At 37.9% G+C, this 24614-nt stretch overlaps 1 protein-coding gene across 1 annotated transcript in view; it reads right to left on the reverse strand.

The window, feature by feature from the left end:
• Positions 1–4908: 4908 nt before the first annotated feature.
• Positions 4909–24614, reverse strand: part of PIFO (primary cilia formation) — a 195700-nt gene continuing 175994 nt past the window's right edge. Inside the window, exon 6 of the mRNA XM_044076994.1 lies at positions 4909–5737. Within this exon, the coding sequence (XP_043932929.1) occupies positions 5669–5737 (69 nt within the window). The 3' untranslated portion in view covers positions 4909–5668. The remainder of the gene's footprint in view (positions 5738–24614) is intronic.

Genomic DNA, 24614 nt, shown 5'->3' on the forward strand with positions numbered 1-24614 from the left:
GGTGTTGTGAAGTTTGTCAGTTCTGACTTGAGTAGCATGAAGCTGGCTTTGGAGAAGTTTTTTATAGAGGTTTCCTTACTGGGTAGTGGGGGCGGGATGTGGATGTTTAGGGTGATTAGCTTATGGTCAGACCTGACCAACAAGGGGGTGACCATAGGTGTGGAGCATCTATCTCCCATGTTGGTAATGACCAGGTCTAGGATATTGGCTCCCCTGGTGGGATAATGGATTAGTTGATCCAGGGCATTGGAATTTATGAATTCCAAGAACCGTTTGGAAAAGGAGTTGGTACCCAAGTAGTTTTCCCAATTAATGGCAGGGTAGTTGAAATCACCCAGTATTAGGGTGTTTGGTTGTATCTTAATATTTTCCAGTATGTTTAGAAAGGTGTAGTGAGAATCTTGGGGCATGGTGGGGGATCTCTAGCAAGCTACAGTTTGGAATGCAGTCTTACCTAGTGTTAGTTGCACCTGGAGAATTTCAGATGCATTGTGCTGGGCAACTAGCCTGGAGGTGTGAATATCCTTGGTGAATATGGACACTCCTCCACCTTTAGTGTTTCAGTCTTGGTTTTGTGGCCGAAAAGTGTGGTAAGAATTGTAGCCTGGTATTGCAGGGGTGCTCTCTGGAGCCTTGAACCAGGTCTCAGTTACTGCACAGATATCGATGTTCTGCATTTTTAGGAGTGCCTCGAGAGAGTGCATTTTGAGGTTTAGACTTGTAGCATTACCTTCAGATTTTGCATGCTTGTATCTGTTACGGTGGTGGTTTTATCCTTTGAACCTTGCCTAAAAAAGGCACTATATGGGGTGGCAAGAGCTTTAGCCAGTAACCTGAATCCCAGGGGTGACAGGTGCAGACCATCTCTGGCAAAGCATCGTGGTTTGTCAATCATGTCTTCCCAGGCAGATAAATACTGGATCCCCTTTGAATGACACCAGAAGCTTAGCCAATTGTTGAAGTCAATCATTTTGTCCTTATACTGTGGTATCATTATGGGCGAAGGCAGGATGCTATTCAGTGCTAGGGTCATACCTGCCTGGGTCACATGATCCAAGAGCTCTTCCATGTCTCTTTTTATGTAGTCCAGGGAGGTACGTCTCAAGTAATTCACTCCATGCATGGACAATGACAGAGATGTATTTGTACTTGCTGTGGAGTGACTTGAGTGCATGCGTTATGTGGCGGATCCTGGCACCTGACAGGCAGCTGACTGTAATTATATATAGACACACACAGGCACTCATACAGAACATATTCACAAATATGCAGATACTCTCCATCAGTGACTTTTATCTCTTGCAATTCATTATTTCTGATGCTAATAGACCACGTACACTTACTTGCAGCTTGATCAATGGCAGTTATATAGCACAAATTGAGAGAAGATTAGGATATGGCTGCGAGGCAGTGACTTAGCATTTTAATGATACTAGTATCTAGTAGCCAGAACATTATTAGTCTTGCATCATACAATCAAAGTGAAAGAAAAGAAACAATAGTAAGCAATAAAGTAATGCACAGGCAGATAATATAGAAGTAAAATGAGACTGAGTTGACATTACAGGAAATCTGTTAAATTCTAAAGCTTCTCACATTCCCCACGGCCTGCCATGTAAGCTGTTCACAAAGTGAAACTTCTTATTTCAACATGACAAGAATATATTGTAAAATAAGTAATGGTTATTATCTAGTACTATATCAGGTTTTATATGGGTCAAATTAGAACAATAAATAAATAAATAAATAAATAAATAAATTCTTAAACCACACATAAAAACTGTAATAATGTTCCACTATACACTAAACTACATTTTTGCTCACATTGAAGGTTTGGTTAGAATTCCAGGGAAGATTGATCATAAATGTTATTAGCCTTTTAACAGTTTTCTAGCCATGACTGCATCACAGTTTGAAAAAAAAAAACTTTTTGCTAGCACGTATTCAATGATTTTGTCAAGTAGCTTCCAAACTTAGGGCTTATGCAGGCCATTTAAGAGAGTTTTTTTTTATTATTAAAATTACTGATGCAAAAACAATATCTTTAAACCCTGAATCTTGCAGTTCCTTGAAGGCCAATAGTTCTTTAACACGTCTAATAATTCCAGGCAATTAGTTTCGTAACTTACCAGCTCTTGAGAGAAAAAAATGTCTTTTAATTTAAGTCTAATGCACAGCTACCATAATGTTGTCCATTAAACATTTATGAACTGATATTAAATTGCCTGTCAGAAATCTGTAAGCAACTAAATACAAAGATAAGTTTTCAAACCTGTTATTTTAAGGTAATTGGTTACATCCAGCTACCTGCATCATAAATGTTGTTTGTATACTGTCAAATAACTTAAGCTGTGAGGTACCCAAAACATAAAAAAAACAACCATATTCAATGGTTGGCTGTATAGTGGATGTATATAACTTAACCAGCACACTGCTATTCCTACTAATGAAAGAAGAAGAAAAGTATTAATAAGACCATACAATTTCCTGTTGGTGTTTTTAATATGGGAATCAAATTTCAAGAAAGAATCCATTAACATATCCAGATCCTTAATCAGACTTGATAAAAAGCAGACATATTTATCCAAAGCATGAGGATAAAAAAGATTGCTGGTCACAAAATGTAGGACCAAGCATTTTTTATTGTTAAAATATATATCCTGTAATGATACCTATGCAGACTATCCAGATATTTTGGGAAATTATAATGATCCACAGTATTCGTAACAATACTGCTAAATGTAATATCATCAGAGAATGTACTTAGCCAAACGCTTTCTGAAGTTGGACAATTGGACATTAATAAACCACAATGTAATGGTCACAGTACAGAGCCCTGAGATTTTACCCTTCCAGGTGGCTTTGTATTTGGCACAATTTTTTCTAATTTTAACTCTGCGCCCTCTACTTGTCTCTAGTTTGTTGTCCACCTAGCCACAGACATTCATATCCGCTCCCTTGAAAATGTCATCAAAAACTGCATGAGGTGTAGAATCAATGGCCTTGACAAAATCCAAGTACATCACATTCACAGCCAGTCCTTCATCTGAAGAATTTACAATATTTTCATAGAAGATTATCAGATTTGATAGACTTGATCTCCCTGAAATAAATTGATGCTGATATATGTCAGTACTGAAATCAAACAAATGCTTAAATGACAAACACAGTGCACAGTCATAACACTTCCCCAAAATACAAGTGAGGTTAATTGTTCTATAACTGTCAATAGTTACATTTGACTTACATTTTTGAATTGGAATCACAATTACCTCTTTTCATATATCTGGTACATAAACTTTAATTAGGGATCTTTGAAATAAATCAGATAGCAGGGTATCAAATTTTCAGTAATCTACTTCAAAAATATTACTTTAAATCATCAGGTTCAGCAAATGGATTTGTCTTAATATTAAAGCTTGTTTAATGTAATGTTCCTGTAAAATGGGACAACTCCCAGTTACAGCAGAAAGGGAAAAATATTGGATTGGTAACTTCCATGCTTTTAAAAAGGCTTCCACAAACATATTTACAAGTTTTCAGTTCAGTAATATAATCTAGTCCAACCTTTAGTGATATCTTTGATGTTTCATCAAGCCCATAATTGCACTGATGTTTAAACAAACCCTTGTTATCTTTTAAATTGTTGGCTAAGTTAAATTAGTATGTGGATTTTAATTTATAAATCAGATTTAAATAAGATTTTTTAAACCTATTGTATTTTCTGTTTGATGGGTCCGGTAATAACTCCATGTTGTTTTTCTTCTTATGTTTCACCTTGGAAAGTTTTCTATTCCAGCGAGGGGGACAACAATTTCTATTTTTACAACCCATACCAGTAGGAACAAGTCTTTAATGTACTTGTAAACTAACCCATCTCACCTGTAATCACAACCCCTCAAAGCTTAATTTCCATTTCTATGATTGGATATTGGTATTAATAGCTACAAAATCAGATTGACAGACCCTTTTAATAACGTCCATTTCTTTAAACAAGGGTGAACTAGATACTGCCAGCTCAAAGATTATAGAAAGGTGATCAGATCTACTTAATTATGACTCAGTAAAACAACACTTGGAGTTCAGTCTATTATTTATCCAAACAACACCCAAGACATTACTACCCTGTGCATTATTAGTTGCAATCTGTGTGTAAAAGTTGGTAATACTGTTTGGTGTATTTTATTAATTGGCTTCGTAGTAGAAGATGGAACTAGCCAGGCAACATTAGAGGCATTTAAGTTGCCTGCAATTATATCAGTTTTCTCTACAAAGCATTTAGTAATATGATGACATCACTTATCATTTTCTTCCTTTGTAACTTTGGGAGAGCGATAAAGGGCTACATCCTTGCAGTTTACATTTTCAGTCATTTTTACAACTAAAAATTCTGTAGTATCATCACTAAAAGTTAATGTTGAAGTAAATCTTGTAGAGACATATATAGAAGCACCTACCCTGCTCTTATAAGATCTAAGGACATGGTGGCATACCTCTCAACTGTCCCTGATTTTCAGGGACATCCCTGATTTTGACTCAAATTTTAACTCTGTCCCTCTTAATCCCTCCTAAAACTAGTGACTTTTGGAGGAAAGGTGGTGAATTACACTTAATGAATAATGACAATAATTAAGAGTTATAAACTTCTTTTACTTCAGAAAATGTGTATTAATTCATATGCTCTGATTCTGTCAATGTTTCAAGTTAATAGCACTAATATTTTAAAAGTGTTCCTGATTGTCCTTGATTTTTTCTTGACTTGTCCCTGATTCTGTTGAAATTTGTCCCCAGTTGGTTGAGAAGTCTGCATGGTGGTACTATAAGCAGAAATAGTAAAAGGATTTTACTTTGGCTAAAGCATGTCTCTTGTACAAATAGCATATCATATGAATAATTCACAATGCTGGCTTCTAACTCAACTATTTTATTATTAAGACTTTGAACATTAATCAAGAAACATTTCAAGTAAATATTACTTGAGCTGGAATTAGATACACTGTCTACCCTAAAAGGATTTAACCAGTTTAGTCAAATAGGCTCCCATCACTTGATTTCCCACATGACTCAAATGTAGCTTATCCTTACAAAAATAGACAGACTTACAGTCCAAGATTAAACAATCTTCACTGAATTCTTCAGTGATTCTTCTTGTAGCAAACAGCATATGTTGCGTCCTGTTTCAAGCTGAAAGCTTTCAGTTAAGTTTGCAGAGCTCAGACAAGTTTCCAGTTTGATATTCACTATGTGCTCTTACTGAAAGTGTTACTGTCCTGTTAATTGTTTCTTGATTAACAGATCGGGATGGCTGACTGGGCACTGTAGCATATTTTGTAGTGAGTTTGGCTAGTTATTGTTTAAAACTTCAGAGACAGAGCACATGAATTCAGATTAAACAGTATGGTATGCAATGGAACACGATTTGCAATTTGAAGCACAGTATTAAATCAGATTCCATATAATTCAAAGACTGTGCCCAGTTCATTAACGCAGATGTGATATTATGATATACATCTATACACTGGATGACAAAGGCATATAATGGAGTATGAATAATTGCTTTTGAAGCATTTTGAAAAATGTCTGCTGTGAGAAATAGCAGCTCTGCTGTTATCCATTTATCACAGTGATATTGGAACATTTCGTATTTTACCAAGCAGTACTGAAATGTTTAGCTGTAATACAGGCTGAGGTATGCCACTCTGTTTCGATGTTTTCGGAATTCCTTGTCACTTACTAGCTGAAAAATAAAATAAACAAGCAAAATAAATCCCTTTGTCAATTATTTAGGATTCAGTCTGTACTGTAAAACACATCATTAGATATTATTTGGCAGCACAGTAACAAACTGGTATTATGATGGCTATGTAAATCTTTTGATGACTGTTAAGTTCCTTTCGGCAAAACTGAAATCTGAGTTTCTAAACAGGAGCAGCAAGTGTTAACTATCTGGAATGAAAATGACACTCTCACCTTTTCCTGCCAAACAGTAAACCCAGATAATGTATGCAGTGGCATTTGTGTTATTTACATTGCTGCTTCATTTTAAAGAGACAGACTATTATTTTCCTAAGAAGTAATGGCATGTTGCTTAAGAGCTGCAAAACTGCTGCCATAGAACAGGCATTTTTTTTCTTTTATTGTATGGCATTAAATTCTGTTAAGAATTCTGTAGAAATAATCAGTAAAGTTTTATTTTGGCCATCAGGTAACCATATATTGTATGCTATGCTAAAATTTGGTAATGGGAACTCTGCAAAACTAAAAATAGTCATGAGCTTGGCTTTTGTATCCAAATTAGTGAAGACTATGAAGCCAAATTAAATTACAATTGTTTTCAAGTTGCAGGAGGAGTGGATAGCTATTTTACACATTATTTATTTTAAGCTATACTATTTTCCTTGTTTTTTTTTCTTCAAATTGTAAGTCATTCCTTATTTGTTTATATTTCATGTTGCTTTTATTTAGAAAGTAGTTATTGTTTAGTGTGGCTGGTTGTTTTATGTGACTTTGCAAATTATGTTACTTAACTTTCCCTGCTGGGATGCCATCTGTGCAGAATATATATGTTCTTCCCGCATCCATGCAATTTTTCTGTGGGTGCTGCAATCTCCTACTTTCCAAAGACAGGTGATAGTTGAATTGGCATTCTTCATTGTGCAAATAGGTGAATCTCTGTTGTATAAATGCACACACGTGTGTGTGTGTGTGTGTGTGTGTGTGTGTGCCTTATCTAGAATGGGATTCATGCCTCATTCCCACTGGCTACAAGACAGACTCCTGCATCTGTGCATCCCAGTGAAAAGATAAAGCAGGTTATTAAAAAAATAAATAAATGAAAGAATGAAAAAGTGTTTAAAAAATGGTCATGACTGTGTTGTACAATAACAGATAATAGGATTTAACTCTGGGTAAACTAGTGCCCCTCCCCCCATATTAATTTTGCTAGTTACTCTGTACTGTTGTTTAACTGGTGGTTGTGTTAACCAGCCCACATCTAGTCATCATTGCAGTTGCTGTGTATCAAATAACATGCTATAACATGGCCGGATGAGATGAGAGCCAATTTTAAAGGCCCACAATATTCTGTGTGTACCAGGAAGAATAGTTGCTTAGAAAACATATACGTCAAACTTGTAAACACAAATTAAACTTACATTGATATACAACAGTGTAGGTAAATATTTTGTGTTAAAGATCATATATCATATTTCTGATTAATGTTGCTTAAGTCTTGTTCTTATCCATAAGCAGAGTTAATTCTTGAACCCTTGATAGTTATTTCTCCTGTGTTATATTCAGTCCAGTTATCCATCTCCCACCAGTTTAAAGCTCTGCAATACAGTGGTCACTAGTAGTATCTAGATTGCACCCAATGAACTGACATTATTAACTTGGAAGATTAATACTGCACAGCATCCAAGTCAGTTGCACATTGAAACTAAAGAGCTGTCAATGCTTTTTGAAAGGAAATACAAATTAAATCCCCCTCCCATACAAATAAAACACACATCCCACATAAGTCCCATACTGTTCTCAAAAATAGTACAAAAAGCTAATGACTATTATACATACTTCAGACTAATTCCTCAGACCCAGGTTTTTATGATTTTAGAGGACCAAAAATGTCATGGTTGCATAAGTGTGTACTCAGTGTTATGAAAATAATATCAGTCAAAACGTAAAAATTAAAACTTCGGCATGATATGGTAGCTATAATGTGCCAGGGCTGGGATTCATGCAGTAGTTATTCCCTCCATGCAAAATTTATTTTCTCCTGGCCCATGTGTTTTAACCTGAAAGCATCACCATCAGGATCAAACCTGGATAGCCAGGTGTAAATCTGTCTTGGTCTCTCTGGAAACTACCACTCTTGGCAAGCATTACAGCTGTAGTATCCACCCTTCTTCCCTCACATTCAGTGCAGTCTATTGTGACTTCATCCCCACATAGCTCAAGCTACATGTTGTCCTGCCAGATGAAATGACAACATAGACTGCTTTTACATAATTTGCTTCAGTAAGCTACTGTATGAATTCCATGTGGTTATTATATCATTATGGAAGAATGTCATACCAATAAAACATATTTAATTTATGTGGTCAAAGAAAGGGAGCTAGTAAACGATCTGAAATAAAGATCATTAATATTGTCAGAGAATTTGTTTTTATGGATAAATGGTTTAGTATCCATATAGTCTGCACATTTTAGACAATACGTTAGGAAATAGACTGGAAACTGCTTCTGCTGTGTCTACAAGCATAAAGATAATCAAATAAGTAAATCTTCATGTGAGAAGGATTCTCAGCTGCCAGTGACCCTTTTGGCCCTTGGTGCCAAGGTTTCTGGATAATGGTCTGACTTCAAAATATTTCAAAGAAAACAGGAACTTTACTATTTTCCTTAGGTTGTGGTCACAGACTGATTGATGGTGAGCCGTGTTCACATTTTAGATCTTACAAAGTGCTTTACTAGCATGTGTATAGTTGCCTAATCCTACTGGAGTTTGTCATGAGGAAATGTTTGTTTTGTGTTTTTTTACAGAGGACCTCCAGAACCTTTGGGGCTTGGTTATCATAGAAATTAAAGCTGACACTACTGCTTCTCAGTAAGAGAGCCCTGGAATATACCCTTTATCCTTTTCAACTTTTGGTATGAGTCTGAGGTTTTATTAAACTATAAATTAAGACCAAGGATTAGGCTTGTGTTCTTGTCAACCACTGACAGTGTAATGCAGTAGTGGCATTGCTGAGTGCCACACTGCACACAGAAAATTAGCATAACCCATGGCATTACTGTAATTATTATAATTGACTTTATACTTTATTTCAATTTTTAAATCCTATATTTTATTACTTTTAATCAGCTGCAGAAAATGACATTGAATAGCCCCCATTACGTGTCTTGTTGATTTACATTTTCAGATGACTGCACAAAATCTCCAGTTTATTGACAATGAAATATTGCAGTACAGTTCTGTCAGTGCAGTGTGGCAGTAAATGGTGACAACACTATAATCAGAAGTGATGCTGCTCTGTTGTAATTCAAGCAATTTGATTCTAATCTTGATCTGCTGCTTTTAATGTTTTTATTATAAAGGTGTTATACTATATAGCTTCACCAATTGTCTTCATGTTAAAGATTTTATGATCTGGTAATATTATTGGATTAGATAGATGCCCAGTATCTAATCTAGGAGTTTAAGTTGTCAAGCTTCACTTTCAGATGAAAGAAGCAGAATCTGAGTTTTAGTTTTCTGTGAGAGCAAAGTTCACAACCTCCCTTATGTTGGGGGGGGGAGTATTTACCCTCTATACTTTCTTTACTTATATAATTGACTGTAAGCTCAGTGTTCCTCAGGGAAATAGAACCACAATAAATGTATAAGTTTATCCAGATATGAGTTATCTCATCTTTAGCCATCATACAAACTTATCTTTCAAGTGTCCCATATTTTGCAGAACATCTCTGATTTTGCCTCATATTTTGTCATATTCCCCAGAAAAAAATTTGATTTTCCTTTTAAACCACTGAGGATACAATCAGTCAATGATTCCAGACAGGTTTTTTTTTATACTTATACTTACTCACTAAATGCATATTGATAACAGAATCTGGTGTTGTATTAGCTCTTCTTTTCTTTCGGCTGTTCCTGTTAGGGGTCACCAAAGTGAATCATCTGCTTCCATTTCTTCCTGTCCTCTGCATCTTGCTCTGTCACACCAACCACCTGCATGTCCTCTCTCACCACATCCATAAATCTTATCTTAGGCCTTCCTCTTTTCCTCTTACCTAGCAACTCCATCCTTAGCATCCTTTTCCCAATATACCCAGCATTCCGCCTCAGCACATGTCCAAACCAACACAATCTTGCCTCTCTAGCTTTGTCTCTAAACTATCCAACCTAGGCTGACCCTCTAATAGACTTATCCCTAATCCTGTCCACCCTCATTACACCCTGTGCAAATCTTAACATCTTAAACTCTGCCACGTCCAGCTCTGACTTCTGCCTTTTTGTCAATGCCACTGTCTCCAACCCATATAACATAGCTGGTCTTACTACCCTCTTGTAGACCTTCCCTTTCACACTTACTAGTACTTGTTTGTCACAAATCACTCCTGACACTCTTCTCCACCCAATCCACCCTGCCTGTGCTGTCTTCTTCACCTCTCTTCCACACTTGCCATTACTCTGAACTGTTGATTTCAAGTATTTAAACTCATCCACCTTCGCCACCTCTACTCCTTGCATCCTCACCATTCCTCTGTCCTCCCTCTCATTCACACACATATATTCTGTCTTAGTCCTGCTGACCTTCATTCCTCTTCTCTCTAGAGCATATCGCCACATCTCCAGGGTCTCCTCAACCTGTTCCCTACTCTCACTACAGATCACAATGTCATCTGCAAACATCATAGTCTATGGGGACTCCTGTCTGATCTCATCTGTCAACCTGTCCATCACCATTGCAAATAAGAAAGGGCTCAGAGCTGATCCTTGATGTAATCCCACCTCTACCTTAAATGCATCTGTCACCCACTGAAAACCTCACCGTTGTCGTACTACCCTCATACATATCCTGTACCACTCTTACATACTTCTCTGCCACTCCCGACTTCCTCATACAATACCACAACTCCTATCTAGGCACCCTGTCATATGCTTTCTCTAAATCCACAAAGACACAATGCAACTTTGTTTGACCTTCTCTGTACTTCTTCATCAACACTCTCAGAGCAAACATCGCATCTATAGTGCTCTTTCCTGGCATGAAACCATACTACTGATCACTAATCATCACCTCTCTTCTTAACCTAGCTTCCACTACTCTTTCCCGTAACTTCATGCTGTGACTGTTCAGTTTAATCCCTCTGTAGTTACTACAGCTCTGCACATCACCCTTAAGCTTAAAAATCGGTACCAAAACACTTTTTTTCCACTCCTCAGGCATCCTCTCACTTTCCAAGATTTCATTAAACAATCTGGTTAAAAACTCCACTGCCTTTTCACCTAAACACCTCCATGCTTCCACGGGTATGCCACCTGGGCCAACAGCCTTTCCATTCTTCATCATCTGTATAGCTATCTTTACTTCCTCCTTGCTAATCCATTGCACTTCACGATTCACTACCCACACATCATCCAACCTTCTCTTTCTCCCTCTCATTCTCTTCATTCATCAGCCCCTCAAAATACTCTTTCCATCTACTCAACACACTCTCCTCACTTGTGAGTATGTTTCCCTCATTATCCTTTATCACCCTTACCTGTTGCACATCTTTCCTAGCTTGGTCTCTCTGTCTGGCCAGTCGGTATAGGTCCTTTTCTCCATCCTTAGTGTCCAACCTTTCATACAACTCTCCATACGCCTTATCCTTAGCCTTTGCCGTCTCTCTCTTTGCCATGCACCTTATCTCCTTATACTCCTGTCTACTTTCTTCATCTCTCTGACAATCCCACTTCTTCACCAACCTCTTTCTCTGTATACTCTCCTGTACATTCTCATTCCACCACCAGGTCTCCTTGTCCTCCTTCCTCTGTCCAGATGTCCCACCAAGCACCTTTCTAGCCATCTCCCTTACTAGCTCTGCTGTAGTTACCCAGCTATTTGGTAACTCTTCACTGCCACCCAGTGCCTGTCTTAACTCTTCCCTGAACTCCACCTCACAATCACCCTTTTTTCAATTTCCACCATTTGATCCTTGGTGCTGCCCTCACACTCCTCCTCCTTTTCTTGATTACCAACGTCATCCTACAGACCACTGTTCTATGCTGCCTAACTACACTTTCCCCGTCACCACTTTACAGTCTCCAATCTCCTTCAAACTGGCCCTCCTGCATAGGATATAATCCACCTGTGTGCATACTCCTCCACTCTTCTATGTCACTGTATGCTCCTCCCTCTTGTTAAAATATGTATTAACTATTTAAGTAAATTAGCGTGATATTTAAAATTGTCCCTGATTTTGGGACTTTGTCCCTGATTACTGTTTGTCCAAAATTCTTGAGCTAAGAAGTTGAAATATATGCATATAAATATGTTGGTCCCATCTAGTATCTAAGATTACCAATAAAAGTTAATAATTTAATTAATTTGTCTGTACAGATTAATATGATAAAAAGCATTTAAGGAATTTTATTTTACTTTTATTCTGTGAGCTGTAAATAAGGAGAGTGAAGGAGATGATTTCATAAATATAAATTTGCATAGATCTAGCTGTACCCTCAAGAACAAGAGCAGGGAACACCCAGGAAACAAACCCACATGGTGAAACCATAATATCAGCAACCTTTACAATAAAAGGAAGAAAAGTTTGAGAAAAGGTAAGGAAAGTAATCCCCAGAATAATACAGCCCTCATCACAAAAATAAATAACTAAAGAGCTTAATAAAATCCACCAAATCCAAATCTGAGGCTAAAATAGCTTCTCGCGCTAATGACTCTCCAAAGGCCTTTTTTAGTTATGTTCATAATCTCAAAATCACAGTGCAGCAATGTGCTGACCTGATTATGAATGATGTTACTTACAATGATGCTGCAGATATAGTGAACTTACTGGCTAATAAATTAATTTCTAACCTCCCCTCTGTCTGTCCCTCAAAATATACCTGAAACTGACTCACCTCCAGATGCCACATGAGGCCAAGTCCAAAAAGCATTAACAGAAACTAAAAGTACTGCATCAAATGCTCCCGTCAATATCCCTGGATGCATTCTAAATAGCAAGAAGTGTGATTTAGCCACCCCCATCACTTAGGTGAAGTGCCAGTTCATTTTGTAGTTCATGTAGTACACAGCTCGGGATGTCATCTGGTCCCATGGATGTTGTATTCTTAGCTTTGGAGAGTGCGTTTTTTTACCTGTATGGCCATTATTACCGGAATTTGGCAATCTTCCAGTATTGAGATGGGCCATTTAGGAGGTGAGATGGGGTGAAGTTGGCACTGAATCTATCTGCCAGGATATTGGCAATATCCTTGGGATCAGTATATTTAATGCCATTCTGTTGTAGCTCAGAGCAGATCTGAGCATTGCCATTTAGATTTTTGACATAGTTATAGAATGACTTGTGGTTGTCTTTGGAATCTTTGGTAATTTTATTTTCGTAACTAACTTTGGAGGATTTTACGAGGGATCTCAGCTTCTTACTGAGGCTGGTAAGGGAATTTTTTGCATTGTCGGATTTTTATCTTTTCTGCAACAGTTTCTTCCTTTTGTTGTAAAGTTTGTTTATGGCAGGGGACCACCAGATTGGCTTCTTTTTTTGGAGGAGAGCATCTTGGTTCTATTTGGGATGGCACAATTCATGCACGAGTGGATGTGCTCATACAGTGCCTTAGTGTAGGACTCAGCAGTCAAACTTCCAGATCCCATCTGCGTGGGTGTTGTGAAGTTTGTCAGTTCTGACTTGAGTAGCATGAAGCTGGCTTTGGAGAAGTTTTTTATAGAGGTTTCCTTACTGGGTAGTGGGGGCGGGATGTGGATGTTTAGGGTGATTAGCTTATGGTCAGACCTGACCAACAAGGGGGTGACCATAGGTGTGGAGCATCTATCTCCCATGTTGGTAATGACCAGGTCTAGGATATTGGCTCCCCTGGTGGGATAATGGATTAGTTGATCCAGGGCATTGGAATTTATGAATTCCAAGAACCGTTTGGAAAAGGAGTTGGTACCCAAGTAGTTTTCCCAATTAATGGCAGGGTAGTTGAAATCACCCAGTATTAGGGTGTTTGGTTGTATCTTAATATTTTCCAGTATGTTTAGAAAGGTGTAGTGAGAATCTTGGGGCATGGTGGGGGATCTCTAGCAAGCTACAGTTTGGAATGCAGTCTTACCTAGTGTTAGTTGCACCTGGAGAATTTCAGATGCATTGTGCTGGGCAACTAGCCTGGAGGTGTGAATATCCTTGGTGAATATGGACACTCCTCCACCTTTAGTGTTTCAGTCTTGGTTTTGTGGCCGAAAAGTGTGGTAAGAATTGTAGCCTGGTATTGCAGGGGTGCTCTCTGGAGCCTTGAACCAGGTCTCAGTTACTGCACAGATATCGATGTTCTGCATTTTTAGGAGTGCCTCGAGAGAGTGCATTTTGAGGTTTAGACTTGTAGCATTACCTTCAGATTTTGCATGCTTGTATCTGTTACGGTGGTGGTTTTATCCTTTGAACCTTGCCTAAAAAAGGCACTATATGGGGTGGCAAGAGCTTTAGCCAGTAACCTGAATCCCAGGGGTGACAGGTGCAGACCATCTCTGGCAAAGCATCGTGGTTTGTCAATCATGTCTTCCCAGGCAGATAAATACTGGATCCCCTTTGAATGACACCAGAAGCTTAGCCAATTGTTGAAGTCAATCATTTTGTCCTTATACTGTGGTATCATTATGGGCGAAGGCAGGATGCTACTCAGTGCTAGGGTCATACCTGCCTGGGTCACATGATCCAAGAGCTCTTCCATGTCTCTTTTTATGTAGTCCAGGGAGGTACGTCTCAAGTCATTCACTCCATGCATGGACAATGACAGAGATGTATTTGTACTTGTTGTGGAGTGACTTGAGTGCATGCGTTATGTGGCGGATCCTGGCACCTGACAGGCAGCTGACTGTAATTATATATAGACACACACAGGCACTCATACAGAACATATTCACAAATATGCAGATACTCTCCATCAGTGACTTTTATCTCTTGCAATTCATTATTTCTGATGCTAATAGACCACGTACACTTACTTGCAGCTTGATCAATGGCAGTTATATAGCACAAATTGAGAGAAGATTAGGATATGGCTGCGAGGCAGTGACTTAGCATTTTAATGATACTAGTATCTAGTAGCCAGAACATTATTAGTCTTGCATCATACAATCAAAGTGAAAGAAAAGAAACAATAGTAAGCAATAAAGTAATGCACAGGCAGATAATATAGAAGTAAAATGAGACTGAGTTGACATTACAGGAAATCTGTTAAATTCTAAAGCTTCTCACATTCCCCACGGCCTGCCATGTAAGCTGTTCACAAAGTGAAACTTCTTATTTCAACATGACAAGAATATATTGTAAAATAAGTAATGGTTATTATCTAGTACTATATCAGGTTTTATATGGGTCAAATTAGAACAATAAATAAATAAATAAATAAATAAATAAATTCTTAAACCACACATAAAAACTGTAATAATGTTCCACTATACACTAAACTACATTTTTGCTCACATTGAAGGTTTGGTTAGAATTCCAGGGAAGATTGATCATAAATGTTATTAGCCTTTTAACAGTTTTCTAGCCATGACTGCATCACAGTTTGAAAAAAAAAAAAACTTTTTGCAAGCACGTATTCAATGATTTTGTCAAGTAGCTTCCAAACTTAGGGCTTATGCAGGCCATTTAAGAGAGTTTTTTTTTATTATTAAAATTACTGATGCAAAAACAATATCTTTAAACCCTGAATCTTGCAGTTCCTTGAAGGCCAATAGTTCTTTAACACGTCTAATAATTCCAGGCAATTAGTTTCGTAACTTACCAGCTCTTGAGAGAAAAAAATGTCTTTTAATTTAAGTCTAATGCACAGCTACCATAATGTTGTCCATTAAACATTTATGAACTGATATTAAATTGCCTGTCAGAAATCTGTAAGCAACTAAATACAAAGATAAGTTTTCAAACCTGTTATTTTAAGGTAATTGGTTACATCCAGCTACCTGCATCATAAATGTTGTTTGTATACTGTCAAATAACTTAAGCTGTGAGGTACCCAAAACATAAAAAAAACAACCATATTCAATGGTTGGCTGTATAGTGGATGTATATAACTTAACCAGCACACTGCTATTCCTACTAATGAAAGAAGAAGAAAAGTATTAATAAGACCATACAATTTCCTGTTGGTGTTTTTAATATGGGAATCAAATTTCAAGAAAGAATCCATTAACATATCCATATCCTTAATCAGACTTGATAAAAAGCAAACATATTTATCCAAAGCATGAGGATAAAGAAGATTGCTGGTCACAAAATGTAGGACCAAGCATTTTTTATTGTTAAAATATATATCCTGTAATGATACCTATGCAGACTATCCAGATATTTTGGGAAATTATAATGATCCACAGTATTCGTAACAATACTGCTAAATGTAATATCATCAGAGAATGTACTTAGCCAAACGCTTTCTGAAGTTGGACAATTGGACATTAATAAACCACAATGTAATGGTCACAGTACAGAGCCCTGAGATTTTACCCTTCCAGGTGGCTTTGTATTTGGCACAATTTTTTCTAATTTTAACTCTGCGCCCTCTACTTGTCTCTAGTTTGTTGTCCACCTAGCCACAGACATTCATATCCGCTCCCTTGAAAATGTCATCAAAAATGTCATGGTTGCATAAGTGTGTACTCAGTGTTATGAAAATAATATCAGTCAAAACGTAAAAATTAAAACTTCGGCATGATATGGTAGCTATAATGTGCCAGGGCTGGGATTCATGCAGTAGTTATTCCCTCCATGCAAAATTTATTTTCTCCTGGCCCATGTGTTTTAACCTGAAAGCATCACCATCAGGATCAAACCTGGATAGCCAGGTGTAAATCTGTCTTGGTCTCTCTGGAAACTACCACTCTTGGCAAGCATTACAGCTGTAGTATCCACCCTTCTTCCCTCACATTCAGTGCAGTCTATTGTGACTTCATCCCCACATAGCTCAAGCTACATGTTGTCCTGCCAGATGAAATGACAACATAGACTGCTTTTACATAATTTGCTTCAGTAAGCTACTGTATGAATTCCATGTGGTTATTATATCATTATGGAAGAATGTCATACCAATAAAACATATTTAATTTATGTGGTCAAAGAAAGGGAGCTAGTAAACGATCTGAAATAAAGATCATTAATATTGTCAGAGAATTTGTTTTTATGGATAAATGGTTTAGTATCCATATAGTCTGCACATTTTAGACAATACCTTAGGAAATAGACTGGAAACTGCTTCTGCTGTGTCTACAAGCATAAAGATAATCAAATAAGTAAATCTTCATGTGAGAAGGATTCTCAGCTGCGCCAGTGACCCTTTTGGCCCTTGGTGCCAAGGTTTCTGGATAATGGTCTGACTTCAAAAATATTTCAAAGAAAACAGGAACTTTACTATTTTCCTTAGGTTGTGGTCACAGACTGATTGATGGTGAGCCGTGTTCACATTTTAGATCTTACAAAGTGCTTTACTAGCATGTGTATAGTTGCCTAATCCTACTGGAGTTTGTCATGAGGAAATGTTTGTTTTGTGTTTTTTTACAGAGGACCTCCAGAACCTTTGGGGCTTGGTTATCATAGAAATTAAAGCTGACACTACTGCTTCTCAGTAAGAGAGCCCTGGAATATACCCTTTATCCTTTTCAACTTTTGGTATGAGTCTGAGGTTTTATTAAACTATAAATTAAGACCAAGGATTAGGCTTGTGTTCTTGTCAACCACTGACAGTGTAATGCAGTAGTGGCATTGCTGAGTGCCACACTGCACACAGAAAATTAGCATAACCCATGGCATTACTGTAATTATTATAATTGACTTTATACTTTATTTCAATTTTTAAATCCTATATTTTATTACTTTTAATCAGCTGCAGAAAATGACATTGAATAGCCCCCATTACGTGTCTTGTTGATTTACATTTTCAGATGACTGCACAAAATCTCCAGTTTATTGACAATGAAATATTGCAGTACAGTTCTGTCAGTGCAGTGTGGCAGTAAATGGTGACAACACTATAATCAGAAGTGATGCTGCTCTGTTGTAATTCAAGCAATTTGATTCTAATCTTGATCTGCTGCTTTTAATGTTTTTATTATGAAGGTGTTACACTATATAGCTTCACCAATTGTCTTCATGTTAAAGATTTTATGATCTGGTAATATTATTGGATTAGATAGATGCCCAGTATCTAATCTAGGAGTTTAAGTTGTCAAGCTTCACTTTCAGATGAAAGAAGCAGAATCTGAGTTTTAGTTTTCTGTGAGAGCAAAGTTCACAACCTCCCTTATGTTGGGGGGGGGGGAGTATTTACCCTCTATACTTTCTTTACTTATATAATTGACTGTAAGCTCAGTGTTCCTCAGGGAAATAGAACCACAATAAATGTATAAGTTTATCCAGATATGAGTTATCTCATCTTTAGCCATCATACAAACTTATCTTTCAAGTGTCCCATATTTTGCAGAACATCTCTGATTTTGCCTCATATTTTGTCATATTCCCCAGAAAAAAATTTGATTTTCCTTTTAAACCACTGAGGATACAATCAGTCAATGATTCCAGACAGGTTTTTTTTTTATACTTATACTTATTCACTAAATGCATATTGATAACAGAATCTGGTGTTGTATTAGCTCTTCTTTTCTTTCGGCTGTTCCTGTTAGGGGTCACCAAAGTGAATCATCTGCTTCCATTTCTTCCTGTCCTCTGCATCTTGCTCTGTCACACCAACCACCTGCATGTCCTCTCTCACCACATCCATAAATCTTATCTTAGGCCTTCCTCTTTTCCTCTTACCTAGCAACTCCATCCTTAGCATCCTTTTCCCAATATACCCAGCATTCCCTCAGCACATGTCCAAACCAACACAATCTTGCCTCTCTAGCTTTGTCTCTAAACTATCCAACCTAGGCTGACCCTCTAATAGACTTATCCCTAATCCTGTCCACCCTCATTACACCCTGTGCAAATCTTAACATCTTAAACTCTGCCACGTCCAGCTCTGACTTCTGCCTTTTTGTCAATGCCACTGTCTCCAACCCATATAACATAGCTGGTCTTACTACCCTCTTGTAGACCTTCCCTTTCACACTTACTAGTACTTGTTTGTCACAAATCACTCCTGACACTCTTCTCCACCCAATCCACCCTGCCTGTGCTGTCTTCTTCACCTCTCTTCCACACTTGCCATTACTCTGAACTGTTGATTTCAAGTATTTAAACTCATCCACCTTCGCCACCTCTACTCCTTGCATCCTCACCATTCCTCTGTCCTCCCTCTCATTCACACACATATATTCTGTCTTAGTCCTGCTGACCTTCATTCCTCTTCTCTCTAGAGCATATCGCCACATCTCCAGGGTCTCCTCAACCTGTTCCCTACTCTCACTACAGATCACAATGTCATCTGCAAACATCATAGTCTATGGGGACTCCTGTCTGATCTCATCTGTCAACCTGTCCATCACCATTGCAAATAAGAAAGGGCTCAGAGCTGATCCTTGATGTAATCCCACCTCTACCTTAAATGCATCTGTCACCCACTGAAAACCTCACCGTTGTCGTACTACCCTCATACATATCCTGTACCACTCTTACATACTTCTCTGCCACTCCCGACTTCCTCATACAATACCACAACTCCTATCTAGGCACCCTGTCATATGCTTTCTCTAAATCCACAAAGACACAATGCAACTTTGTTTGACCTTCTCTGTACTTCTTCATCAACACTCTCAGAGCAAACATCGCATCTATAGTGCTCTTTCCTGGCATGAAACCATACTACTGATCACTAATCATCACCTCTCTTCTTAACCTAGCTTCCACTACTCTTTCCCGTAACTTCATGCTGTGACTGTTCAGTTTAATCCCTCTGTAGTTACTACAGCTCTGCACATCACCCTTAAGCTTAAAAATCGGTACCAAAACACTTTTTTTCCACTCCTCAGGCATCCTCTCACTTTCCAAGATTTCATTAAACAATCTGGTTAAAAACTCCACTGCCTTTTCACCTAAACACCTCCATGCTTCCACGGGTATGCCACCTGGGCCAACAGCCTTTCCATTCTTCATCATCTGTATAGCTATCTTTACTTCCTCCTTGCTAATCCATTGCACTTCACGATTCACTACCCACACATCATCCAACCTTCTCTTTCTCCCTCTCATTCTCTTCATTCATCAGCCCCTCAAAATACTCTTTCCATCTACTCAACACACTCTCCTCGCTTGTGAGTATGTTTCCCTCATTATCCTTTATCACCCTTACCTGTTGCACATCTTTCCTAGCTTGGTCTCTCTGTCTGGCCAGTCGGTATAGGTCCTTTTCTCCATCCTTAGTGTCCAACCTTTCATACAACTCTCCATACGCCTTATCCTTAGCCTTTGCCGTCTCTCTCTTTGCCATGTACCTTATCTCCTTATACTCCTGTCTACTTTCTTCATCTCTCTGACAATCCCACTTCTTCACCAACCTCTTTCTCTGTATACTCTCCTGTACATTCTCATTCCACCACCAGGTCTCCTTGTCCTCCTTCCTCTGTCCAGATGTCACACCAAGCACCTTTCTAGCCATCTCCTTACTAGCTCTGCTGTAGTTACCCAGCTATTTGGTAACTCTTCACTGCCACCCAGTGCCTGTCTTAACTCTTCCCTGAACTCCACCTCACAATCACCCTTTTTTCAATTTCCACCATTTGATCCTTGGTGCTGCCCTCACACTCCTCCTCCTTTTCTTGATTACCAACGTCATCCTACAGACCACTGTTCTATGCTGCCTAACTACACTTTCCCCGTCACCACTTTACAGTCTCCAATCTCCTTCAAACTGGCCCTCCTGCATAGGATATAATCCACCTGTGTGCATACTCCTCCACTCTTCTATGTCACTGTATGCTCCTCCCTCTTGTTAAAATATGTATTAACTATTTAAGTAAATTAGCGTGATATTTAAAATTGTCCCTGATTTTGGGACTTTGTCCCCTGATTACTGTTTGTCCAAAATTCTTGAGCTAAGAAGTTGAAATATATGCATATAAATATGTTGGTCCCATCTAGTATCTAAGATTACCAATAAAAGTTAATAATTTAATTAATTTGTCTGTACAGATTAATATGATAAAAAGCATTTAAGGAATTTTATTTTACTTTTATTCTGTGAGCTGTAAATAAGGAGAGTGAAGGAGATGATTTCATAAATATAAATTTGCATAGATCTAGCTGTACCCTCAAGAACAAGAGCAGGGAACACCCAGGAAACAAACCCACATGGTGAAACCATAATATCAGCAACCTTTACAATAAAAGGAAGAAAAGTTTGAGAAAAGGTAAGGAAAGTAATCCCCAGAATAATACAGCCCTCATCACAAAAATAAATAACTAAAGAGCTTAATAAAATCCACCAAATCCAAATCTGAGGCTAAAATAGCTTCTCGCGCTGATGACTCTCCAAAGGCCTTTTTTAGTTATGTTCATAATCTCAAAATCACAGTGCAGCAATGTGCTGACCTGATTATGAATGATGTTACTTACAATGATGCTGCAGATATAGTGAACTTACTGGCTAATAAATTAATTTCTAACCTCCCCTCTGTCTGTCCCTCAAAATGTACCTGAAACTGACTCACCTCCAGATGCCACATGAGGCCAAGTCCAAAAAGCATTAACAGAAACTAAAAGTACTGCATCAAATGCTCCCGTCAATATCCCTGGATGCATTCTAAATAGCAAGAAGCGTGATTTAGCCACCCCCATCACCCTCCATACAGGTTTTGTTCCAAGTGAATGGAGAACAGCTAAAGTCATTCCCCTACATAAGGGAGGACCTTCCATAGACCTAGTCTATTACAGACCTATACATCTGACCAATGTCATATGCAAAACCATGGAAAAACATATCATGGTACTAATTAATAACGACATATAGAACCTAAAAACACTGGACCCATCTCAATTTGGATTTGTCAAAGGTAGGTCATGCTTACTTAACCTGGTAAATTTTTTTTGAAAATGTCACCAGAGGAATGGATGAAGGTAAAATGGTACACACCACATATCTCAACCTGGTCAAAGCTTTCGACACAAACCTCCACTCAAGCATAGTAGAAAGGCCAAATAAACTGGGAATAAACCCATATGTCACTTGCTGTATTGCCAAAAACTAAATAAACTGGGAGTAAACCCCTATGTCACCTACTGGATTGCCAACTGGCTCACATATAGGATGCAGTAAATAAAAATAAGGGACGTTATCTCTACAAAGAGATCAGTCACCATTGGAGTCCCTCAGGGTTTTGTGTTGGGACCTCTCCTATTTGATATCTACTTCTTTGACATAAAAGCCAATACCAAAGGGCTTTGACTGACTAGGTTTGCAGATGACTGCAAGCTAGGAGCAGTCATTGAATCCCAGAATGACTTAGCCATCATGCAGGAATCTTTGTCCCACATAAATAATGTGACAAAATCATGGGCTGACACTAAATGTCAAAATATGCATTATTGTTTATTTTGGGAAGTCATCTACCCCAGGGAACTACCACCTTGACAATACACCCCTAAGAGTTTACCCAGTTGTTCTGGGTTTGGGAACTTATGTGGACAGCTGCCTAACTTTTGACCAACATTGTGTCCATTATCATAACAAAGTGCTTCTATGTTGCACAGTTTTTAAATAAAGGGACTGTGTCTAGCTTTAAGGATGTCATTGTGCCCTTTTACTTAGCCCTCATTAGACCAGTCATTGAGTATAATTCACCCTTTGGCATATATCTGTCCAGACACATGCAACAACTGGAATTCCCACAGAGATACCTTGCTAAAATGATACAAGGCCTAAACAATACTTCCCAGATGAACTGACTCAAAGTCCTGTCACTGTACTATATATCCTACAGACTACTAAGAGGAAAACTGTGTCTGGCATACAAATCATCATCTGACCTAGTACTGATGGATTTAGTAAGTCAAATGACATCAGAAATCCTAGGTCTAGGGATCTAAATTTTTTGTCCAACATCAACAGAATGGTCTGCTCTGGAATAGACTTCCCATCTATGTAAAACAAAGCTCATTCCTGTTCATATTCAAGCACAACTTGGATCTATGGATGATAAACAGAAAATCCTACCTCCAGGACTGCGCCCTTTACTACTAATGGACTGAGGAAACTCCTAAATGCTTTATCCCATTCATGAGTCCCCTCAAATTATTTATGGTATGATCCTAGTTACTCTCACTAGGGGTAATATATAATTATTAACCATGGGATGGATAAGGCCATTCTAACACCAAATGGGATAGCTTAATTCAAACAACAAAAGGGAAATTGCCTAGGTTTAAAATGGCCTGCATGGATAGCTAACCTAGTACTTACATATGAACCTATAAATGAATACCGATTCTGCACAGCTGAAGTGTTCAGTGTATCCTGATGTAACTATAGCAAGCTACTATTAGTTGCTGAGGGGGAAGGCACCAGTTCAGGGAACTGAACAATGCACCAGATGACCTAGCTATGGTTCATCTATGTGTGCCTTTACCTTCAGTGTCCATCTGAAGTCTTTGTTTTTTGTGTAGAGGGAACATCTGTTTCTCAATGATGATCACTTCTGTTTCACACAAATTCTGCTGAGTAGGCTATATAAGTAATGCTCAGTAAGACTTGAGGTCCTCTCAGTGCTGGGATCTAGTTTATCTGCAGAATTTCTGACACTGTATTTTAATGTAAATTCTGGATTCCATCAAGCAAAACATTTTTAACGATTGAAAGGCCGAGGAAAGGACTCTTCTGGATGTGTTATTTCTAGTAACTCGGAGTGCATCTTCTCCATAAATATATACATTTTTGTCTATATTTTAAAATGGTATCCTCTCTCAGGTAACATGTTTTGTTAACAGATGAAAACCACTATTTACAGGTAGTGACCGTATATATATATATGGGAAGTCGAGTATGATGAATTCCACATAAGTTTTGGAATATAACTGGATCACTGAATTTAAAACATTGTAGCTACAAGGAATAGACAATGCTTTTTCATTAAAACTAATTTAAAAAAGCATTAAATAATAAAATGTTTTACATCATAAGATATATAAATTGTTCTTATAAATGTTATTAAAATGCTTGCTTTTAAATTTATGTATGCTGTCAAAGTGTTTGATTTGTTTGTTTTGAAGGACAAAACTGGTACACTGTTGTGAAGACATGCTTATTTTAGTATTGTAATAAAGCTGAAATCTCTTCTACTTGATGTCCAGAGTGGTTTCTTGAAATTAAATTTGTGATGTCTTCATTTTTTTTGTTATAATAATAATTTAAAGAGTTTTATTACATTTTTTTAGTGAAACAGTTTAGAAAAGAGGAAGGCTGACAGAGAAAAGAGAGGCTAGGTATGGCCAATAAGCTGTGTGGCAGTTTTACTGTGACAAAGGTGTTACACTTCAGTTACAAATCACTGGAAGGGGTAGGGAAGTACATGAAGAAGGGTGCATTGTACTTAGTTATTGGTGTGATGAAGTTTGGGAACTATGAAGGTATTATGGCCTCTGATGCAGATGACCTTCACATACCCAGTACTTGTTTTACATTCAAGGGAGTAGTCAGAGCTGTGACCACATGCTGGTGGATGTTCCACTTACCATGTACCCCAGGATATGGGTCACATGCCTGTTGGTCTAATTATAGAGGATGATGTCTACATTATACTTGGGTTGTGTGTTTGTGTACCTGACTTAACAAATTCCCCCATATTTTCTGGTCATTGCAGGTGTTGTCATGGCAATGGCAGCAATATTTGGTATGTGTTGATACTGTCTGTATTATACAAATATACTAATATCACAGTTGGAGTCAATGATTCCCCACAATCTGTAGA

Source organism: Protopterus annectens, chromosome 7.part0, assembly GCF_019279795.1.
Source record: "Protopterus annectens isolate FY-2018-M chromosome 7.part0, PAN1.0, whole genome shotgun sequence".
NCBI classification, from domain to species: Eukaryota; Metazoa; Chordata; order Ceratodontiformes; family Protopteridae; genus Protopterus; species Protopterus annectens.